Raw genomic sequence first — 20378 nt, forward strand, 5'->3', positions numbered from 1 at the left:
GAACGAGCTCCCGGTCAACATCAGATGCTCCCCAACCCTCCACACATTCAGGAAGGACCTCAAGACCTGGCTCTTCGACTAACCCGGAGCTGCTTCCCCTTCCCGCCCCCCCCCCCCCCCCTGCGCCTTGAGACCCTCACGGGTGAGTAGAGCGCTCTACAAACCACTGATTGATTGATTGAGTGTCCAGCTAGACCAGGACGAACCTGATGCCCATGGCTCTCTTGGGGTCCAGTGGCCCCACAATGTCAATACACACCCGTTCAAAGGGGGTGCTGACCACAGGGAATGGCTGGAGAGGAGCCTTGCTTCCTCCCACTCTTTCCACTTGCCTGGCAAGTCTGACAAGTCCTGCAATGAGTGTCTGAACTCTTGCGCATTTGGGGCCAATTAAAGTGGGTGACAAGCCTCTCAAAGGTCTTGTCCTGCCCCAAATGTCCTGCCAATGGCACAGCGTGAGCCAGCCCCAGTAGGAAGGCTCTAAAGCGCTGAGGTACCACCAGCACAAGGGCTGACCCAGGCTCAGCAACCTTAGGCTCACTATACAAGAGACCATTCTCCCAGTAGATCCAATGTGATCCAGACTGATCACCTTCTGCCTGGCTTGCAGCCTGCTGCCGCAAACCCACAAGAGAAAGGCACTTGTTCTGCTCCTCACAGAATTCTTCCCTGGAGGGTCCTCCTTCCTGCTGCCAATGGGTCCACTCAGGCAGGTCCCCCAGTTCAGCTACCTGTTCCCCGGTAGGCTCCAGGACATCCCCCTCAGGGTCTACCTCCTCCTGGGCCGTGGGAACTTCGGGGACCGGTTTCCCGCGCCCCCAGCCTCTTCTCTTTAAGGCAGGCACCTGGGCCTCCCTCTCAGGCTCCAGGTCCCCTTGAGAACCCTTACTGGCTACCATGGACCATGTGGTGACACACGCCCAGTCAGGCAGACCCAACATCTCCAAATGAGCACTTCGCTCCACCTTCGCCCAAGGTGAGCTCTCCAAATCGTTCCCTAACAAACAGTCAAGAGGCATGGCTGGCCTCACAGCTACTTGAAGAGTACCAGAGACCCCCTCCCCCCCCCTCCCCCCCACTCAAACGGAACCTGAACCACCTTGCGTCTCTCTGTGCTGTCAGCGGCAACAACTGGATAGAATGCATTGGGGACAACCGGCTCTTGAGATACCAGGTGACACTTGACAGCTGTCACACTGGCTCCTGTGTCTCTAAGAGCCTCCACTCCATGGTCACCCACTTCCTATACTTTTTAGTGGTATCAGGCAGTTGGGTCCTGGGGACCATCTCACAGTCTCCTAAAGAGACAAGGGACATCTCTGCGGGCCCCCACCGACCTTGGACACCCATCTCCTCCCCCAGGGCTACACTCGCCATCTGCCGGGATGGAGCACCAGTGGGTGCTGTCTTTCCAAACTGTGGGCACCGGGGATCATTAGAATTGTGGCCCACATCCCGACACTTGTAGCACCTCAGGGGTCCTCTATGAACAGGGTTACCTGTCGGGACCCCATGATTCTTCCCGGGGGGAGGCTGGGAACCTTTCCCTTGGTTCCCTTGGGAATTACTTTGGGGCCCTCTGTGGAACTCCCTCTGTTTACCCTTGTCCCCCCCACTCTTCTACTGGGGACCCTGCCCACCCTTGGCTGAGTCTCCCATGTGACCCTTGTGGACCCGGGTGCTCACCCAGCGGTCCGCCTCCTCTGCAAGCTTCCTAGGGTTAGTCAGCCTGCTATTAATCAGGTGCTGGCCTAGCTCTGGAAAACAATTACTTGACTAGTGCTCCCATGCAATTAAATAAAGGAGCCCCTCAAAATCATTCAGAAGGCAAGTCTAACAGTGTGTCCCGCCCCCCACTAAGGAACCGCCCCCACAACCCCGCTCCCCAATCCTTCTCAGGGACCAGGTGGGAGGACATGGCCACCTCATAGGCCTTGAACCACTGCCCGATATCATCATTCTTGTAAAACTCTGTCACCACATCTTTAGGAATATACACTCTAGCTTCCACAGGCATAGACGGTGTGCTGCCACCAGAGGAAGTAATCTCTAAGCTCTGGCTTTCAATTCCAACTCCCTCAAACTTTTCTCATGATCCAACTGCATTCTCTTTTCCTCGAGGGCTAATTTCCTATTCTCTTAACTCCAGTTGCCCACACCATTTCATGCATCCTACATCTCTCCCTGTCCTCCAACTCTTCTGGGGTCAGGCTTTTGGCAGAATCACTGCTACCTACTGGGGAAGTTGCTCTCCTCCCTCCTGGACTCAATGGCCCATCCAGCTGCCCCTCTGCATCCTCAACCCCTTCCTCATTCTCAGGGGTTCTCCTTGCTGTGACCCAGGCCCTCAGCGCCTTTTAGAACTCATCCTTCTTGGAGAGACCGGTCACTGCAACTTTAAATTTCTAGCAGAAGTGCTTCAGCTGCCTCACATTGTAGCATTACAGTTTCTCCTCTTCCCAATCAATATCAACAGATGCTGTGGACGCTGCTTTCTCCATGGTGGTTAAACTTGCCAGTTCTTTGCAAAAATAGAAAATCCCAGAAAAAACAATCTACCTAAAAGTATGTGGTTGCGTTTGGTCTGCACTCACTAGTATATGAGTCACAAATGCAAGTCCAGAATCCTTACTGCTGACCACCAATGTTAGGTTTGGGGGTCTCTGGGTGGCAGAGGTAGGTACCTTTGACCAAATAGGGACCCTTGCATCTAGTCAGGGTAAGGGGGTACACCCCTAAAAATAACCCCTGCTCACCCCCTTGGTAGCTTGGCACGAGCAGACAGGCTTATCTCAGAGGCAGTGTGTAAAGCATTTGTGAACACATACAATAACCCAGTCACCACACTACAGATGGACACCACACAAGTTGTAGTATAAAAATAAGTATCTTTTATATAGGCTTAACACAAGACCACAAATGACAAAAATCCACAATACTGTACTTGAAATGGTAGAATTAGCTTAGTTCTCTTTAGATTTTAAAATTCGACACTTTGAGTTCAATGTACCTTTGGATGCGTAACGCTATACAACGAAAGTGTTGCAGGGAAGGTGATGCGTCGGTTCCTTACACGCAGGAACGGTTATGCATCGGTTTCTTACTGCGCTTACATGGCGATGCGCCCCGCAACACGGTGATGCGATGAAGATCCGGTGCAATGAAACAAAGATGGCGTCGTCTTCTTGATGCGACACGATGCGTGCATGCCTGACGGCCGTGCGGCGACTCAACGATTCTTCTGAGCCGCGACAGGCTCTGCGACACGCTTCTCCGGTATTGCGAGACGCTTCGGCGATGCGACAGCTGCAGCGGTGACACCCTTGTTCTGTGATGCGACGACAGCGGCTGCGGCGGCGACACGCTTCTTCTTCGTGAGTCGCGCTTCCAGCTCCTTGCGACACGCAGTCCCTCAGAAAGCCCAACACAACTGCAGGCACTTCCCAAAGAACTCTTGGGGAGCTGGTGGTTGAAGTCTGTTGTCCCTGAGACTTCAGCAGGAGGCAAGCTCTTTCTCAAGTCCTTGGAGATCCTTCACAAGTTGAATAAAGGACACACAAAGTTCCTTTCTCCTCTCTTTGGCAGTCAGGTAACCACTGAAGGCCAATCCCTCAAGCTTAGGGATAGTCTCTCCTCAGTCTCTCTGGTTCCTCTCCTCAGCAAAGGATTCTTCTTGTTCCCCAAAAGTGATCTAAAGTTCTTGGGTCCCAATATTTATACCAAGTTTCTCTTTGTTCTCTGAAGGCAGAGAGGCCTTTGCCTAGTCCAAACCAGTTCTGGTCAGTCCTGGAGCACTTTGTTTACATGACTCCTTCTTTCCTTTCACATTGCAGGGCAGAGACATCAGATGCACCACAGGAGGTGGATCCAGCATTGTGGAGGGAAGGCACAACCCTATTCAGGTCCCAGGTGCAACTCCTCCCACCCATCTACATGCAGATCTCTCTATTCAGCCCTGTGCTGACTCATCCTGTCTCCTGGAATCCCCCAGCCCCTGTCACGCAAACTCCAGACAAGGAATACACAACCTAGCAGAGGCAGGCTTGGATAGTTAGGCAAGAAAATACCTACTTTCTAAAAGTGGTATTTTCAAACACAGAATGTTAAAACCAACTTAACTAAAAAATGTATTTTATCATTCTGAGTTCAGGCATACTAAAATTGAATTTCTACCTAGTTCCCTGAGTCAGTTAGGATTATAAGTTGTAATAATCAAACCGCCCATTCTGGCCTATAGGGAACAGGTAGCCTTTCAATAGTGAAAAACGAAAATGGCTGTAATTCACTATTAGGACATGCCACACACATCAGGGCATGTCCTACCTTATACTTACCCTGCACCCTGTCCTTGGGCATACCATAGGGGTGTCTGATATGAAGACACCCCTATGGTAGGGGAGGAAAGGTTTAGGGACTGGCCAGTGGGTGCACTTGCCCAGTCAACATGGCAGTACCAGACTGCACACAGGCTCTGCAATGGCAGACCTGAGACACACTTTTACAGGCTGCTTCTGTGGGTGGCACAACCAGTGCTGCAAGCCCACCAGCAGCATTTGGTTTACAAGCCCTGGGCACTCCTGGTGCACTGTACTAGGGTCTGACAAGTAAACCAAATCAGTCAATCATGGAATCACTAATCTATACATTAATTTACAATAGGGAGCACTTGCACTGTGGCACTGGATAACAGTGGCACAGTGCCCAAAGCATCTAACACCAGCAAAAACACATGCGGCAACAGCAAAAAATGGAAGGGAGACCCACGCCAAGGTGCCAGGTCTAACATGTTACTTATGTGCTTTTATCCTGGCTCAACAAATCCGTCAGCCTTTCCTTGGTTAACAAGACCTCTCAAGCCAAGACCAGGTATTTTTGCAACTTTGTTCTGGATATTTAGAACTCAGGATGTGGGATGCACTGGGGAGTGGTGCACAGTGCATCTCCTGACCTCATGTTTTAGGTCACAGCGCAGTTGGTATTTCTGCAACCGGGTTTTAAAGAGCTTCTTTAGAGAGGGCCTAGAGCTAGCAGTACCCAAGTTGCTACAGGTGAGTAACCGCTCATGATTTTATATATTCGCTCAATGCATTGTAAACTACCAGTGTCGAAGGTACTTTCAACATAGGTACCATGTGAGCTAAGTACATTGAATATTTGCACTCTGAAGCCACAAGGTTTCGCAGTGAAACTGTTCATTCAGACAATCCTGTGGAGCGCTACAGAAAATTTCAAATGTTTCTGCAGTGTTGCCCAGCGAGATGACTTTTTCAATCTTAAACTCACATTGCTTCTTGTTTGCTTCCCCAGCCGCTCTCCGTCGCCTCTGCAGGCCACTGAGAAAGAGAAGGAGAGTCCAGCAGAGCTGGCCGAGCGATGTCTGCGCGAGCTGCTAGGACGCGCAGCCTATGGAAATATCAAGAACGCAATCAAGCCGGTCCTCATGTAAGGCTATGTCTGTCTTCTAAGCATTTTGAGCCCTATATGAAATATGCCACATACACACATCAGTAGTTGCTTCTAGAGCAAAATTTTGAATTGTAGTAACTTTGCCTAGATGTTTGAAATCTGAAATTAACGACTGGGTCATACTCAAGACAGCTTGGGTCCAGGCTCCATCATGGGTCTGGTAAGGACAAACTCAAGCCTTGAATTCTCTGCGGTGGAGATTAGTGATTGTGTCCGCATGCCAGGCTGTGCCCAGTGGTTTCTTTGTTCCTAAGGCCTGCTCCTGCTCCAAACGCCCATGTACATGAAGTATATTTGGAGTTAGGAAGGAGCTTGAGGAATCTTAGGACCAGGATAAAGGAAAATTTCCAAACCGAGAAGCAGTGAAGGATTTTTATAATTAAAGGGCTAATTTATTATGTTTCTTTGTTATGTATTGGACAAGCATATGTACGTTATTCTTAAATGGTGGTTACTGTGCTTTGTAGAAGCATTTATTTAAATTTGTACACATCTTTCTATATTTACTGTATAGTTTTTAACAAAAATAAGTTATTTCCCCCCCAGTGAATTTCCTTTGCTCTTCCTCACCCTCTATGCCATCTCCCTGTGCCTGGTTCACAAGGACAATGGTCTGGTGAGGTCAGAGATCCTCATGTAGCGGAGCTACAATTAATTAATTTGAAAAACAATTCAATGGTATTTCTGATACGTAGAACTCAATTTAAGAACATATGCAGGGACACAAGAGAGTAGAGGAAGGCATCACATTTTATTCAACATCATAAAATGGAGTTGCTTCCATTCGTACCATTTTCTCATTTTGCGACAGTGTTTTTTTGTATATACAGTGCTCACACATACAAAAGTGAGGGTGCGTGAAGTGAAGTGCTTTGTGACAATAAAAACATTTCATCGCATTGACAAGGAGATCAAAAGAACCCAATTGGTTTGAGCAATTTAAAGGGAACTCTGAAATTGGGGTCGACGGCGTTTCGATCTTAGTGAGTCAAGATCATCATCAGGACGAGGTAAGTGCGAGCACGTATAATCTAATTGGGGGAGAAAAGGTTAATTACTGAAGTGTCCTAAATATGCATTAATAAGCACCAAGGAGGTGCACGTTAATAATAGCGCAGCGAAGGCGTGTATGGAGGAGGCAACATCAAGGCAGTAATTGTGATGTTGAGTTAAAACAAGTGAATGAATGTAATTATGTACAAGGAGGTGGTGGTGCCGTCTTAATTAAGGCATGAAGTGTCCCAAAACAAGCGTGAGAGCGCCGCTGGTAGAAGGGATGCAAGAGAATTACTGGGGGCGCTGGAGGCGGGAAAACTGAGTAAAAAGCGCGACAGTGGGGTGAAAACCCTTGGTTAGGAATCACTGAATGCAGGGAACTTGATCGGGTGTCCAGAGGGAGACACGTGATGTGCATGAAGTTTGGAAACTCACGAAGAAGAATGAACTTACTACGTGGAGCCGTAGCGATAGAATCCAAGACCTGCACAGGAGGTCGATGAGTCCAAGATTCAGGGGAACGTCCGTGTTAGTCAGGGCACGAAGGGGAGGAGAATTCCAAGGCGCTAGAAGCGGGAGCAGGAAGGGCGGAAGAGAATTAGGAGAGTTGGGGCGGGAAGCGCGCATAATCCAGGTGACCGCATGAGTGGAGGGACTTACTTGTATGTACGGGAGTGAAAAACGGAATAAAGCCGTTGGCAGTCCGTGTTCTTCGGCATAAATTATGACCCAAGGCGTATCATTAACCCGGGAATTTCTGCAAATAAAACCGGGAATGATGTAGTTAAGGTAAAAAAGGGGGGGGGGGGGTGGGTTGGCGGGGCGGCTAAATGGCAGCGTGAAGGGGCAGACTTACTTAGTAAGAAGAATGAATCACTTCACGAGCACGCTGGCAGCAGTCCGGAGCGTTCTGTGTGTGTGTTCGTCAATGGCAGATAAGAACAGTTGACGGAGGGAGCGCATGCGTGAGGAAGCGCGTGTGTGGACCGAGAGAGGTCATTATGCTCAGGCGGGGTATTAGGGCAGCCATGTTGGGTGAGGGATGGTACACGCAAGTGTACCTTTGGAAGGGCTATACTCCTGCATTCAGGGGTAAGGATTAATGCAATTATGGAACAGTATGAATAGGAATTATTTACACAATAAATACTGCAATGTGTGTTAGTTGTTGAAGCATATTACATACAGGAAGAATTGTACAGTTTCATCATTGATAGAGAAGGAATTATATTGCGATGCGAGTGAAAGCAGAGACACCTAGAGTAAGGAAGCTTACAGTATCATGTTCCATTCGTCAACTGTATTGAGACCATGTTCGATTGAGCGACAGTTGAACATCCATTTGCATTCCAGTCTGTTTAAAGTGAGAGTCTGGTCACCACCTCTGCTGTTAGGGTGGAGCATGTCAATCACTAGCCATTCAAGATCATTTTCAGTGTGTCCTTTTTCAATGTAGTGGTTCACCAGAGGGGCTGTTGTAACCCGGCAGCGTATTCGGCTCCTGTGTTGTCCGATCCTGGCTTTGATTTTTTGCGTAGTCTGGCCGATATACTTCAGATTACAAGGACATTGAATACAGTAAATTACATTTGTTGAATTACAATTAGAGAAGAAATTAAGGTCATGCATACTGGTAGCATACGGGAATACTTTGGTGTTAGTTGTGAAAGGGCATGCAGCACAGTTACCACATTTGAAGTGACCTACAACTGGAGGTAATCCAAAAAAATGAGTGGATTCCATTGTTTTTGAGTTTGGGTTTCTGTGCCCTAACTAGATGATCCTTGATATTGCGGGCCCTCCTGAAGGAAAAAAGCGGGGCTTCCTTAGTGATGTTGATGGATGTGAGGAGTGGCCAGTGTTTCTTAACTACTTTGGTAATGCTGTTCGTAGCCGGGCAGAAGGTAGTCACACAGGTGATGCGAGATAAGGTTTTCTTAGGTTTGGGTTCCAGGAGTATCTCCCTGTGAGAGTACCACGCTCTCTTCATGGATCTTTTGACAAGGCGTCTCGGATATCCTCTGTAGAGTAATTTTTCATATAGGATATTAGCCTCTTTGAAGTAGTCATCTTTAAGTTTACAATTCCTTCTGATTCGAAGGAATTGTCCAAAGGGTAGTCATAATTTATGCCGAAGAACACGGACTGCCAACGGCTTTATTCCGTTTTTCACTCCCGTACATACAAGTAAGTCCCTCCACTCATGCGGTCACCTGGATTATGCGCGCTTCCCACCCCAACTCTCCTAATTCTCTTCCGCCCTTCCTGCTCCCGCTTCTAGCGCCTTGGAATTCTCCTCCCCTTCGTGCCCTGACTAACACGGACGTTCCCCTGAATCTTGGACTCATCGACCTCCTGTGCAGGTCTTGGATTCTATCGCTACGGCTCCACGTAGTAAGTTCATTCTTCTTCGTGAGTTTCCAAACTTCATGCACATCACGTGTCTCCCTCTGGACACCCGATCAAGTTCCCTGCATTCAGTGATTCCTAACCAAGGGTTTTCACCCCACTGTCGCGCTTTTTACTCAGTTTTCCCGCCTCCAGCGCCCCCAGTAATTCTCTTGCATCCCTTCTACCAGCGGCGCTCTCACGCTTGTTTTGGGACACTTCATGCCTTAATTAAGACGGCACCACCACCTCCTTGTACATAATTACATTCATTCACTTGTTTTAACTCAACATCACAATTACTGCCTTGATGTTGCCTCCTCCATACACGCCTTCGCTGCGCTATTATTAACGTGCACCTCCTTGGTGCTTATTAATGCATATTTAGGACACTTCAGTAATTAACCTTTTCTCCCCCAATTAGATTATACGTGCTCGCACTTACCTCGTCCTGATGATGATCTTGACTCACTAAGATCGAAACGCCGTCGACCCCAATTTCAGAGTTCCCTTTAAATTGCTCAAACCAATTGGGTTCTTTTGATCTCCTTGTCAATGCGATGAAATGTTTTTATTGTCACAAAGCACTTAACTTCACGCACCCTCACTTTTGTATGTGTGAGCACTGTATATACAAAATACACTGTCGCAAAATGAGAAAATGGTAGGAATGGAAGCAACTCCATTTTATGATGTTGAATAAAATGTGATGCCTTCCTCTACTCTCTTGTGTCCCTGCATATGTTCTTAAATTGAGTTCTACGTATCAGAAATACCATTGAATTGTTTTTCAAATTAATTAATTGTAGCTCCGCTACATGAGGATCTCTGACCTCACCAGACCATTGTCCTTGTGAACTATCTTCGACCCCAGGTCACACTTGTGAGGGGTTCCCTTGTTCTCCATACATCTCCCTGTGCCTGGTCAGCTTTACATTGGACGAGTGAATGACATGATTTGCAACGGCTTGTCTTTTTACAGTTGCACCAGCTAAAATCTAATCCTTCTGTTGGAGCTCCCGACAAACAAAATCATTATTTTCTAACTGGTTAATGAAATAAAAGTTGTCATTAGCTTACACACATAAATCAGTATTTATATATGTCGACCTTCTACAAAGAGGGTATGTACTGTTTAATTGGTAATTAACCCAAGTTAGCAGCCTATCATATTTGTTAACTGGTTGCAGTCATGATTTTACTTAAAAGATTATATATATTTTTAACTAGCCCTGTCCTTGGTATGTAATAAAGCCATAAGTGATTACAGTTTTGAATTAAGGACTGTCTGTGCACGAACATTTAAAGTAACAGTAAAAGGGTACAGTAAAACCTACACCCAAGGTATGCACCTTGCATACTATCCTGCATTCTGCATCGATTCGTAATTCCCTACCGTCGGCCACTCAGGTTGTGTTTCGTGTATGGAAACAGTCCCTCCGTAAGATGGGGTGGTGGAACAGGCTGACTAGGGAGACTCCGCGGTGGCGTAATGGCCACCTACCGCAGCTGGCGGCGCTAGCTGGGTTCCAAGGATGGGACAATATAGGGCTTTCCACATTAGTGGATGTAATGAGAGGCTCGGTGCTCAAATCTTTTCAAAATTTTCAGCGAGATACCATATGCCAAGAACCAAGTTCTATAATTACCTCCAATTTCATCATGCTATCTCTCCGAGTATTTTGGGGTTGGTGGCTCCCCCTGAATTCAGTCCGATAAAGGCTAAGGTTTTTGTGGGTGACCTACAACATCATAAGATATCAAAGATTTATCAATCCTTGGTGACCCATAGTACCACTATGCTAGACAATCTCAGAAAGACATGGGTTGGGGATGTGGGTGAGCTGGATGGAGATGACTGGATGGATGCAATGGCCTCCCCAAGAGGAGCAGCGATTTCGATGAGGTTGCGCCTCATTCAATTTGAATACTTTCATTGGGTTTATTGCACTAGGCTCAGGCTCTGGAGGGTGGGTCTTGTGGCATCCCCGGTGTGCCTGCATTGTGAACGTGAGGAGGGGTCCCTAATGCACACTATTTGGCACTGTACAGTGCTTACGAAATTTTGGAGAGGAGTTCTGGCATGTTTGGCGGAGGTGTTGGGGTGGGAGCTTCCCGCCTCACCGAGGTTGCTGATTCTGCATATCATGGAGGGTATAGGAGGTAACATATATAAGAGGCACTCACTATTACTAGGGCTGACCTTGGCCAAACGAGATAAAGCAAGGCTGTGGAAGGCGACAGCCCCTCCATCTCTATTGGCATGGAAAAATGGGTTGGACTTTAGTATGGGATTAGAGATTCCAATATTTAAGGCCAGGGGCTGCCTGCAAAAACACCCTAAGATCTGGAAATGCTGGGCAAACTACAGAGGCCTGGAATTGGACCCCGTGCCACCTGTGGATGCATCCGTATCTACCTTGATCTGTGGGCCATTGGGATAAGGGACTAGATATATAGTATATGAATGGATTTACTGGGATGGATGACGATCAAAACGCAGTAGTGTGTTAGTGTGTAGGGGTGGTTTAGGGTGTTTCTGTTACAATCTATTGTTTTATTTCAAAGATAATAATGTACCTACTTACTGTCAAAGACAACGATATGGCTCAGAGAAAACATCATGACCGGGGCGGCCGTTTCTTTTTCGCTATGCACTGCTTTTGTATGAGCTGACTATGACATGATGATTCACACTGTTATGTCTGTCTATGATTGATCCTAATGTTGCAAATTCATGTAATTGAAAATCAATAAATAAAAAAAAAAGGCATTGATATGCAATGCTTGACGTGGCAGATGTTTCCAGGTTTAAGGACACTGCACTATATGTGACCATTGACACAATATAATGTGCTGGGAAAAAAAAAAACCTACACCCAAGGTATGGTTAAGACTTGAATAATAAAAAAACCTTTACAACTTAAAACTAGCAAAATCATAATTTCTGTAACTATTACATCCTAACGCACCGCAATTGATATTTAATTTTGAACATGGCACAATTTAGTGCTGTTATGCATGTGGTTGAATATCCATGTTTTAGTTCTTTAACCCCTTCGCTGCCAGGCCTTTTCCCCCTCCTATGCCACTCCCTTTTTTGGCTATTTGGGGTAGTGCGCGCTGAGGCCCCTGTAACTTTTTGACCACATAAGGTATCCACTTCAAATTTGCGTCCTTTTCTTCCAACATCATGGGGATTCTGAAGGTACTCAGGGTTTGTGGATTCCCCTGGAGGGGTCACAGAAATGAGCTAAAATACAGCAAAATTTAGTTTTGGGGGGGAAAATGGGAAAAACGGGCTGCACATGAAAGCATCTGGTTTTTCCCTGCAAATGTTATCAAAAAATGGTTTGCTGGGCTAAAATCACCATTTTCCCAGCTTTTAGGGAATACCAGACTTTTGTCAGAAACCCAACATTTTTTACAAAGTTTTGGCATTTTTCTGGGACATAGCCTATTTTTGCTATTTTTTGTGCTTTCGACCTCTTTCCAGTTAATGGTAGAAATGGGTACAAAAGCAATAATGGATCCTGGAAAGCTATACATTTTGGAGAAGTAGACAAAATTCTGAATTCAGCAAGGGGTCATTTGTGTAGATCCATCAAGGTTTCTTTATAGAAACTAACAGTTAAATATAGGATACATTGAAAATTTGTTGAAAAAAAAAGCCTTTTGTGTCAACGTTTTCACCTGTAACTTATTCTAATTATGATAGCTCTTTGTAAGCAATATACCGTTACATCCGCTGGACATTACTGGTTGTGGGGATATATAGGACTTATAGGTTCACCAAGAACCCGACGAACCCAGAGCCAAAAACTGAGCAGCAACTTGCAATAGTTTTTTATTATGTACCGGGTATATAGTAATTATTCTGTAAAAATGTGTATGTGGAAAAATCGGTATTAAAGACACCTATGTATTTCTGAAATGGGAACAAAATATAGAGTTTAGAAACAGTAGATATTTGCACATTTCTGAAATTGGGAATACTCATACTAGCATGAGAATTATCAGTCATTTTTTAGAATGACTTCTTTTTTACACAATGTCTTTCATTTGGAAGGCAGAAATGCATCGAAAGTCAATAGGTAATAACAGTTCCTTTACAAATCTGAATTACCCTAAGTCTCCCGATAAAAATGGTACCTCACTTGTATGGATAGGCATAGTGCCCACGACAGGAAATGGCTCAAAACCCAACGTGAATACACCACATTTTCACAATGCAAAATTACCCATTTTTAGCTGTAGTTTTTTAACCCTAACTTTGGCGGCACCTAGGGAAACCTAGCAAACCTATACATTTTTGAAAACTAGACACCCAGGGGAATCCAGGATGGGGTGACTTGACTGCCTCCCACCAGGTTCTGTTACCCAGAATCCCTTGCAAACCTAAAAAATTGCCAAACAAAACACATTTTCCCCATATTTCTGTGGTGGAAAGTTCTGGAATCTGCGTGGATCCACAAATTTCCACCCACCCAGTGTTCCCCAAGGTCTTCCGAGAAAATGGTGCCTCACTTGTGTGGGTCGGCCTAGTGCCCGCGACAGGAAACGGCGCAAAACGTAACATGGACACACCTTAATTTCGTAGCGAAAAATGACCCTTTTTTGGCAAAGTGCCTAGCTGTAGTTTTTGAACCATAGCTCTGCCGACACCTAGGGAAACCTAGCAAACCTCTACATTTTTGAAAACTAGATACCCAGGGGAATCCAGGATAGGGTGACTTGACTGCCTCCCACCAGGTTCTGTTACCCAGAATCCCTTGCAAACCAAAACAATTGCCAAAAACAACACATTTTCCCCACATTTCTCTGGTGGAAAGTTCTGGAATCTGCGTGAATCCACAAATTTCCACCCACCCCGCGTTCCCCAAAGTTTTCCGAGAAAAATGGTACCTCACTTGTGTGGATAGGCATAGTGCCCACGACAGGAAATGGCTCAAAACCCAACGTGAATACACCACATTTTCACAATGCAAAATTACCCATTTTTAGCTGTAGTTTTTTAACCCTAACTTTGGCGGCACCTAGGGAAACCTAGCAAACCTATACATTTTTGAAAACTAGACACCCAGGGGAATCCAGGATGGGGTGACTTGACTGCCTCCCACCAGGTTCTGTTACCCAGAATCCCTTGCAAACCTAAAAAATTGCCAAACAAAACACATTTTCCCCATATTTCTGTGGTGGAAAGTTCTGGAATCTGCGTGGATCCACAAATTTCCACCCACCCAGTGTTCCCCAAGGTCTTCCGAGAAAATGGTGCCTCACTTGTGTGGGTCGGCCTAGTGCCCGCGACAGGAAACGGCGCAAAACGTAACATGGACACACCTTAATTTCGTAGCGAAAAATGACCCTTTTTTGGCAAAGTGCCTAGCTGTAGTTTTTGAACCATAGCTCTGCCGACACCTAGGGAAACCTAGCAAACCTATACATTTTTGAAAACTAGATACCCAGGGGAATCCAGGATGGGGTGACTTGACTGCCTCCCACCAGGTTCTGTTACCCAGAATCCCTTGCAAACCAAAACAATTGCCAAAAACAACACATTTTCCCCACATTTCTCTGGTGGAAAGTTCTGGAATCTGCGTGAATCCACAAATTTCCACCCACCCCGCGTTCCCCAAAGTTTTCCGAGAAAAATGGTACCTCACTTGTGTGGGTCGGCCTAGTGCCCGCGACAGGAAACGGCGCAAAACGTAACGTGAACACACCTCAATTTCACAGCGAAAAATTACCCTTTTTTGGCAAAGTGCCTAGCTGTAGTTTTTTTAACCCTAGCTCTGCCGGCTCCTAGGGAAACCTACTAAACCCACACATTTCTGAAAACTAGACACCCGGGGGATTCCAGGGAGGTATGGCTTGCGTGGATCCACCAACGTTTCCTTACCCAGAATGCCCTGCAAACCTCAAATTTAGCTGAAAAAAATCACCTTTTTCACACATTTTTGTGTGGGAAAGTTGTGGCATCACTGGGCTGACACAAATTTCCTACCACCCAGCGTTCCCCCGGGTCTCCCGATAAAAACGGTGCCTCACTCGTGTGGGAGGCCCAAGTACCCGCGACAGGCAAGGGCCCACAACGTAGTGAGGCGACATGAAAATTGCCTATCACAAAACGACCTGGTTTTGCAAGGGGGTCACTTGGGTTTTTGGCCCGATGCACGGCGGCCAACTAGGGAAACCTACCAAACCCACATATTTCTGAAAACTAGACACCCGGGGGATTTCAGGGAGGTATGGCTTGCGTGGATCCCCCAACGTTTCCTTACCTACCCAAAATGCCCTGCAAACCTGAAATTTAGCTGAAAAAATCACCTTTTTCACACATTTTTGTGTGGGAAAGTTGTGGCATCACCGGGCTGACACAAATTTCCTACCACCCAGCGTTCCCCCGGGTCTCCCGATAAAAACGGTACCTCACTCGTGTGGGAGGCCCAAGTACCCGCGACAGGCAAGGGTCCAAAACGTAGTGCGCCTCAACAGGCAAGGGTCCTAAACGTAGTGCGCCTCACTACGTTTTGGATCCTTTCCCGTGGCGGGTCCTTAGGCCTCCCACACGAGTGAGGCACCGTTTTTATCGGGGGGAACGCTGGGTGGTAGGAAATTTGTGTCAGCCCGGTGATGCCACAACTTTCCCACACACAAAAATGTGTGAAAAAGGTGATTTTTTTCAGCTAAATTTGAGGTTCGCAGGGCATTCTGGGTAAGGAAACGTTGGGGGATCCACGCAAGCCATACCTCCCTGGAATCCCCCGGGTGTCTAGTTTTCAGAAATGTGTGGGTTTGGTAGTTTCCCTAGGTGGACACCGAGCACCGGGCCAAAAACCCAAGTGACCCCCCTTGCAAAACCAGGTCGTTTTGAGATAGCCAATTTTCATGTCGCCTCACTACGTTGTGGGCCCTTACCTGTCGCGGGTACTTGGGTCTCCCACACGAGTGAGGCACCGTTTTTATCGGGAGACCCGGGGGAACGCTGGGTGGTTGGAAATTTGTGTCAGCCGGTGATGCCACAACTTTGCCACACAAAAATGTGTGAAAAAGGTGATTTTTTTTCAGCTAAGTTTGAGGTTTGCAGGGCATTCTGGGTAAGGAAACGTTGAGGGATCCACGCAAGCCATACCTCCCTGGAATACCCCGGGTGTCTAGTCTTCAGAAATGTGTGGGTTTGGTAGGTTTGCCTAGATAGCTGCCAAGGCCGGGGCCAAAAACTCATGGGACCGCCTTTGCAAAACCAGGTTGTTTTGTCATAGGTAATTTTGATGTTTCCTCAATTGGTTTTGGGTCCTTGCCTGACGCGGGCACTAGGCCTACCCACGCAAGTGAGGTACCATTTTTCTCGGAAGACTTTGGGGAACGCGGGGTGGGTGGAATTTTGTGGACCCACGCAGATTCCAGAACTTTAAACCACAGAAATGTGAGGAAAATGTGTTATTTTGGACACATTTTTAGGTTTGCAATGGATTCTGGGTAACAGAACCTGGTGAGAGCCAGTCAAGTCACCCCATCCTGGATTCCCCTCGGTGTCTAGTTTTAAAAAATTTACAGGTTTGCTAGGTTTGCCTACGTGCCAACTGCGCTAAGGCCCAAAATCCACAGGTATGCACATTGCTAAAAATAAGCCGGAGCCCAGTGGTCTTTCTGCCGCAATGGGGGCGGAATCGGGGAAGGGGGTTTCATCCCGAAATGCTCCTAAAGGGGCAGAAAGACTGTGGCTATTTTTTGTGGGGGTGGGGGCATTGGTATGACCATTTTGGGCAGCCCCCACCCCCACGCATAAAAAAGCCTGCGTACTCGCTGGCGCCTAGTGGGCTTTCTGCCCCCCCCAGGGGGCAGATCAGGGGCCGCTGCTGCCAACTGCCCTCCTGGGGGGCAGAAAGACTGGAGTTCTCTGGGGGTGGGGTGGGGGTATTGTCATGCCCATTTTGGGGAGCCCCTACACTAATAAAACAAAAAAAGCCATGGTTTCTAATGGGCTTTCTGCGCCCCCCAGGGGGGGCCAGATTGGGGGCTACAGCTCCCATCTGCCTCCTGGGGGGCAGAAAGACTGTCATTTTTGTGGGGAGGAGGGTGGGGGCATTGGCGTGCCCGTTTCGGGCAGCCGGCACCCTAAAAACAATTGCGCAAAAAAAATCCCTGGTGGATAGTGGGCTTTCTGCCCCTCTGGGGGGGGCAGATTGGGGGCTACTGCCCCATCTGCCCCCCGGGGGGGCAGAAAGGTTGTAATGGTGGCAGGGGTGGGGGCATTGGCGTGCCCGTTTCGGGCAGCCTCCACCCTAAATAAAATCCATCACCCTAAAAAAAATTGCGCGAAAAAAATCCCTGGTGTCTAGTGGGCTTTCCCCCCCCCTCCCCCCCCCGAAGGGGCAGATTGGGGGCCAATGCCCCATCTGCCCCCCAGGGGGGGGCAGAAAGGCAGTTATTGTGGCGGGTGGGTGGGGGCATTGGCGTGCCCGTTTTGGGTAGCCCCCACCCTAAAAAAAAAAACTAAAAACGAATCCCTGGTATTTAGTGGGCTTTCTGCCCCCCGAAGCGGCAGATTAGGGGCCAATGCCCCATCTGCCCCCCGGGGGGGCAGAAAGACTGTAGTAATTGGGGGTGGGGTGGGGACATGGGCCTACCCGTTTTGGGCAGCCCCCACCCCTATTTATTTATTTGTTTTTAAATTCCCTGGTGTCTAGTAGGCTTTTTGCCCCCCCGGGGGGGCAAATAGGGGGCTACTGCCCCCATCGGCCCCCAAGGGGGGGCAAAAAGACTCAATGGTGCCAATTGTATAAAGGGGGAGCAAAGGCCTGTGCCCAAGGGGCCGCTCCCCCCTCCCTGGTGTCTAGTGGGTGGATCCCTGCTTGGGGATTGCCCTCCTATGGCAATCCCCAAGCAGGGATCCACTGGGGAGGGGTACCATTGGAAAGGGGAGATTCTTCCCTTTCCAACGACACCTCTCCCGTCTTTCTACGTGCTCAGGGGGCTGAGATAGCCCCCTGAGCACGTAGAAAGTGAAACTGAAATGAGTCTCTGGACTCATTTTAGTTTCACTTTCATTGTAATGACGTCGGCGCGACGTGCACGCCGATCGTCATTACACTGAAAGCAGGGGGGGGGGGACCTCGGGAGCTGGGGAAGCTCTTCCCCAGCTCCGAAGGCTATTTTTAGTGAAAGGGAATCCCTCATGATGAGCTGGACTCGTCATGGGCACACGAGAACTGTGTGCCATGACGAGTCCAGCTCGTCATGGGCACACAAGGGGTTAATAGATTGCCTAAGTAATTGATTGTCCTTGTTATCCATGTGATTGAATTTAATTGTAATTGCATTTATATAACGCTTACTACCCCTGACAAGGTGTCGAAGCGCTTTTTCGACGAGTAGCACACTACTCTGGAACCCATAAAGGATTAGTGATGAATTAGTATAGTGAAAATATGAAAGTAATTTGAGTGGTGGATATGTTAGTCAGTTATTTGGATTGAGAAGAATAGTGGAGAAATTAAGAATGGAAATGGGTTTGCATTTATATAGCGCTTGCTACCCTTGAGGGGGGAGGTTTGAAGTGGTTTTTTTTTCCGGCGAGTAGCATGCTACTCTGGAACCCCTACAGTGTTAGTGGTAAATTAGTTTAGTGAAATATGAAAGTAATTTGAGTGGTGGATTTGTTAGTCAGTTATTTGGATTGAGAAGGATAGCGGAAGGGTAGAAGAGGTAAAAAGATTTGCATTTGTATAGTGATTGCTACCCCATATGAGGTGTTAAAGTGCTTTTTTGCTGAGTAGAACGCTACTCCGTATCTCATAAAGGAATAGTGGTGAATTAGTATAGTGAAATATGAAATTAATTTTAGTAGTGGACTTGTTAGTCTGTTATTTGGATTGAAAAGGATAGTGGTGGGATAGAAGGGAAGGATTTAGATTTTTGGGGGTTTTGTTTGGAGCTCATAGCAGTAGGAGGAGGCTTGGGATGAGTGAGGGGGAGGGGGATGAGTCAAAGGTAGATGGAGGGGAAGAGTCTGAGGGTTTAGAAAGGCTTGATTTGGAGGTTTGGAATAGTAAAAAGGTATTAGATGATGCAAGGAGGGGTGGAGTAGGGAAGAGTATGGAAAGGGTTATTTTGGGGATCATGGTGGTATGGTGTTTGGAATGAATGAGAGATTGGAATTAATGGATATATTGATAGAGGTATAGGGTGAGAAATAGGCTAGTGCACTGGAAAGAGTTGCAGAAAGAGGTTTGAGAAGAGTCGAGCTAGAGGATATATTGAGAGCGGCATAGCCGTGAAAATAGGATAGTGCATTGGATATGCGGAGTTAAAAGAAAAGTAATTAAGTGAAATTGATATAGATACATGGGTACATGGAAGTTAGATAGATGCATAAAGGAAGGTAGTATATGTAGATTAAAGATGCATTAAAAAAACAAACTCTGGCTTTCAAGTGTTGTACTCTACTTTTATTTATTTTTATATACATAGATTTTTGTTTTGTAGATCAATAGTGAAGCAGTTGTAGATAACTAGTTTTGATGAAAAGATTGTTATTTATGCAGTCACTTTTTATAAACACGTGTTAAAAACATAGAATAATTTAAGCATCAGTAATATATACATTTGTTAAGCAGAACTAATGAATATCTATATATTATTTTTAAACATAAGAATTCTACACGTTTATACAAAGCAATACACATATATAGGTACATATCTATAGTACAAATAAATGTTTATATACAGAGAGATATGCTGTATATTTCTATCTGTTTCCGTATGGTGCTTATGTGGGGAAGAGAAAATTCTTGAGTAGCTCTCTGAAGGCAAGGTGATTATCTGTGGATCTTATGTTGGGGGTAAAGAGTTCCATAGTTTGGCTGCTTGAAAAGAGAAGGATGTGCCACCCATGTTTATTTTCTTGTATCTTGGGATTTTGAGGCAAGGTGCCACTCTAGAGCAAAGGTTCTTATGATAAATGTGTTTGGTGATTTTATTTCTGATGAAGAGCGGTCCCGTCCCATGTATTGCTCTGTGGGTGATACAAAACAGCTTGACCGTGTATCTTCTGGCAACCGATAACCAATGTATGACTTTTAAGGCAGGGAGATGTGGTCTTGCGGTTTTATACGTAAGAGTAGTCTGGCAGCCGAGTTCTGAATCCGTTGGAGTATTTTCATGGTCGTTAAAGGTGATCCAGGGTAATGTCCATGTTTTCATTTTCCAATATCTTATCTATGCAATAGAATGTTTGTGTTATCCATGTGATTGAATGTCCATGTCTTCTGCCTTTAATATAATACCGGTATGATTGAATGCCCATGATATCCTTTTGATTGGATGTAGGATGTTTGACAAACTACACCTTTAGCTTTTGATACATTTGAGCTGATGTCAGACTCCATTCGTGGGCAAGCAGGGCATGCCGGGCCTCGACTGTGGGGCTTGAGATTGTTTACTTCAGATGTCCCGGTGTCTGTCCTACTATGTATGGGTTGCCAAACTGGGCCAAGTTCAACCACTTCTTCACTTGCCTGTCAGTG

At 46.7% G+C, this 20378-nt stretch overlaps 1 protein-coding gene across 5 annotated transcripts in view; it reads left to right on the forward strand.

Moving 5' to 3' along the window:
• Nucleotides 1-20378, forward strand: part of EFR3B (EFR3 homolog B) — a 1026989-nt gene that overhangs the window by 686610 nt on the left and 320001 nt on the right. For all 5 annotated transcript variants that reach the window (XR_014963209.1, XM_085613091.1, XM_085613090.1 and 2 more), the window contains one exon: nt 5308-5442. Coding sequence is in view for 4 of the 5 variants with exons in the window: in XM_085613091.1 (XP_085469217.1) it covers nt 5308-5442 (135 nt within the window). In the remaining variant the exon portion in view is untranslated. The remainder of the gene's footprint in view (nt 1-5307; nt 5443-20378) is intronic.

This window comes from Triturus cristatus, chromosome 6 (genome assembly GCF_964204655.1).
Source record: "Triturus cristatus chromosome 6, aTriCri1.1, whole genome shotgun sequence".
Taxonomy (NCBI): Eukaryota; Metazoa; Chordata; class Amphibia; order Caudata; family Salamandridae; genus Triturus; species Triturus cristatus.